This window comes from Capsicum annuum, unplaced genomic scaffold, assembly GCF_002878395.1.
Source record: "Capsicum annuum cultivar UCD-10X-F1 unplaced genomic scaffold, UCD10Xv1.1 ctg68978, whole genome shotgun sequence".
Lineage (NCBI taxonomy): Eukaryota > Viridiplantae > Streptophyta > Magnoliopsida > Solanales > Solanaceae > Capsicum > Capsicum annuum.
This window is the reverse complement of record NW_025878567.1, coordinates 1-2978: the sequence shown is the minus strand read 5'-3', so window position 1 is coordinate 2978 and position 2978 is coordinate 1. Positions and strand designations below refer to the sequence as shown.

Genomic DNA, 2978 nt, shown 5'->3' with positions numbered 1-2978 from the left:
CTGTATTATGGTGTTTTGAAGTTTAACCTCTTCCTTTCCTTTTTTGGCTACAACAACAACATACCCAATGTAGTCCCACAAATTGTGGTCTGAGGAGTGTAGACCTTCCCGTTTTTGGGTAAGAAAAGAAAAACTGTCGGTCAATTAGGATGGCGAGGACTATAGTTTGTGTGTCTTCTTCTTTTCTGGATTCAGAGTGATCCTTCTGTTCTGGAGCATAAGTGTGGATATGGGCCTCAATCTGGTCATTGCCCTAAATTTGCTTTTTCCTAGTTCACATTGTACACCTACGTGAAAAAAAATCATTTCTTTCATGTGAACTGCTGGTATGTAACTAATAGTGTTATTAATTCAGCAAATACTGCAACTTTTATTTCTTACTGCTGCTGGTCTTGGGGAAAAGCACAACTATTCCCAGAGTCACAACTTCTCCCGTCAATTGTGCTATGAATCCATGTATACAGTACCTTTCACTGAATTCTGTAACTGGAATGTTGACATTCATGTTCTATTTGACTTCCAGATTTCTTTCTATGTTAATCTCCTTGAAGTTGTTATCCTAAACTGATGAGAGGACCTCAGTCGATTATATACTGGTTCCTGTGTGAAACAAAAAAATGATTGCGTTCTCTTAAAAGATTACTAAATCAAGTCAATCGTATCACTATGTCTTTTATTGGGTGACTGGGTCCTGTTATTACTAAATCAAGTTAATCGTATCACTATGTCTATTATAGGGTGACAGGGTCCTGTTATTACTAAATCAAGTTAATCCTGTCTTATGTCTATTATAAGGCGACTGGGTCTGTTATTACTAAATCAAGTTAATCCTGTCTCTATGTCTATTATAGGGTGACTGGGTCCCTGTTGTGGTAGATGATTGGATTCCATGCGAGTCACCTGGTAAACCAGCATTTTCCACCAGTAGGAAGGGTAATGAAATGTGGGTCTCCTTATTAGAAAAAGCTTATGCAAAGCTTCATGGCTCATATGAGGCATTAGAGGGTGGACTTGTACAAGAAGCTCTTGCAGACCTCACCGGAGGGGCTGGTGAGGAGATTGACATGAGAAGTGACGAGGCACAGATTGATCTGGTAAGTGGAAGACTCTGGTCTCAGCTGCTGCACTTCAAACAAGAGGGTTTCCTACTGGGTGCTGGAAGCCCTTTAGGTTCAGATGTGCATATATCTTCCAGTGGTATTGTCCAAGGTCATGCCTATTCAATATTACAGGTGGAAATTCAATCCTTCTATCTTATGATTATCCTCCAGCCAAGAAAATTTCAGTCACATGGTCATTTTTTGCATATTTATTGCTCAAGTACGAGAAGTTGATGGCCACAAGCTTGTTCAGATTCGGAATCCATGGGCAAATAAAGTTGAATGGAATGGTCCTTGGTCTGATCCATCACCTGCGTGGACCGACAGGATGAAACACAAGCTTGAACATGTCCCACAGGTTGCTTCCCCTTCCTCCCTCTTCCAAGTTATTGTTTTTTGAATTTGACTTTGTTTTTACCTAATGAATTCTTTGGTAAGAGCCAGAGTTTACAAACAACAACATACCCAGTGTATTCCCACACAGTGGGGTCTGGGGAGAATAAAGTGTACACAGACCATATCGTTACCTCCGATGAAGTAGGGAGACTGTTGTCGATAGACCCCCTGCTTAGGACAGATAAACAGTATAAAAGACCTAGTGAAAACAACAACATGGAATAGCACACCAATAGAGAAAATCAGAAACAAGACACTGGCAGAGTAATACTATAAACTATCTATCAGAAAATAACAAACATTATCAGAACACCATGAACAAGAAACTGCGACACGCGCACATAGCACTACGACTACTGGCACGACTACAATAAAGCAACTGTATCTACTAATAAGAACTCATTCCAACCAATTAACCCTCTACCCTAATTGCATCCTCCACACCTTTCTAGCTAGGATTATGTCCTCAGTAAGCTGTAACTGCCCCGTGTCATGTCTAATCACCTCCCTCCAATACTTCTTCGGCCTACCTCTACCCCGCCTAAAATCATCCATAGCCAACCTCTCACCTTAATTCCACTTTTAGGATTGAATAACTCCTGATAGTTTATCTGGTGACCCCATCTTATTATGCAGTAGCTCCCAATTCCTTCTCAAAGAAAAAAGTAACTCGCAATTGTTGTTCATCCAATTGTACGCCCTTACTCTCGGTAGCACACCTTCCTAATCTCTTCCTTTGCCCTTACTTTCATAGAAAATCTAATATGCCAAATAAAAGAAATTGACAATAACACCTCTTACAATCGCTTCTGGAGGGATGAGAGAACCCCGCTTGTCTGATTGACCAGATTCACTTCCACATACTGGTCCTTTTGTTCATCAAGAAAATGTGCGAAGGATTATGCTTATACACCTTTTTACTGGATGACACTAATTTTTGCTATTTTGTTGTAAACAGGCAAACGGTGGAATATTTTGGATGTCTTGGCAAGATTTCCAAATACTTTTTAGGTCTATATATGTTTGTCGTGTCTACCCACTAGAGATGCGCTACTCAATCCATGGTCAATGGAGAGGCTACAGCGCTGGAGGCTGCCAGGATTATGACACATGGCATCAGAATCCCCAATATCGACTAAGAGCAAGTGGTCCTGATGCTTCCTTGCCCATTCATGTATTTATCACCTTAACTCGGGTGTACTGTCATGATTAATCTGGAACAGAGTCGTTAATTATTGGCATTATCTTTTTGTTGATTAAATAAACTAATCAGAATGCTATTTTAGGGTGTGAGCTTCTCAAGGACTACAGCTAGTTTCAGGAATTATCAATTAAGCCATGATTCAATGATGTTCTATATTGGGATGAGGATACTGAAAACTCGTGGTAGACGTGCTGCATATAACATCTATTTGCATGAATCTGTTGGTGGGAAAGACTATGTAAATTCTCGAGAGATATCATGTGAGATGGTCCTAGATC

At 40.2% G+C, this 2978-nt stretch overlaps 1 protein-coding gene across 1 annotated transcript; it reads left to right on the top strand.

Moving 5' to 3' along the window:
- Window positions 1–851: 851 nt before the first annotated feature.
- Window positions 852–2938, top strand: LOC107854079 (calpain-type cysteine protease DEK1-like; the record flags this gene model as incomplete). The annotated part of the gene is made up of 4 exons (XM_047404815.1): window positions 852–1209; window positions 1322–1458; window positions 2455–2670; window positions 2783–2938. Coding segments are annotated over 4 exons (867 nt in total), but the record flags the coding sequence as incomplete, so codon positions are not given.
- Window positions 2939–2978: the final 40 nt, after the last annotated feature.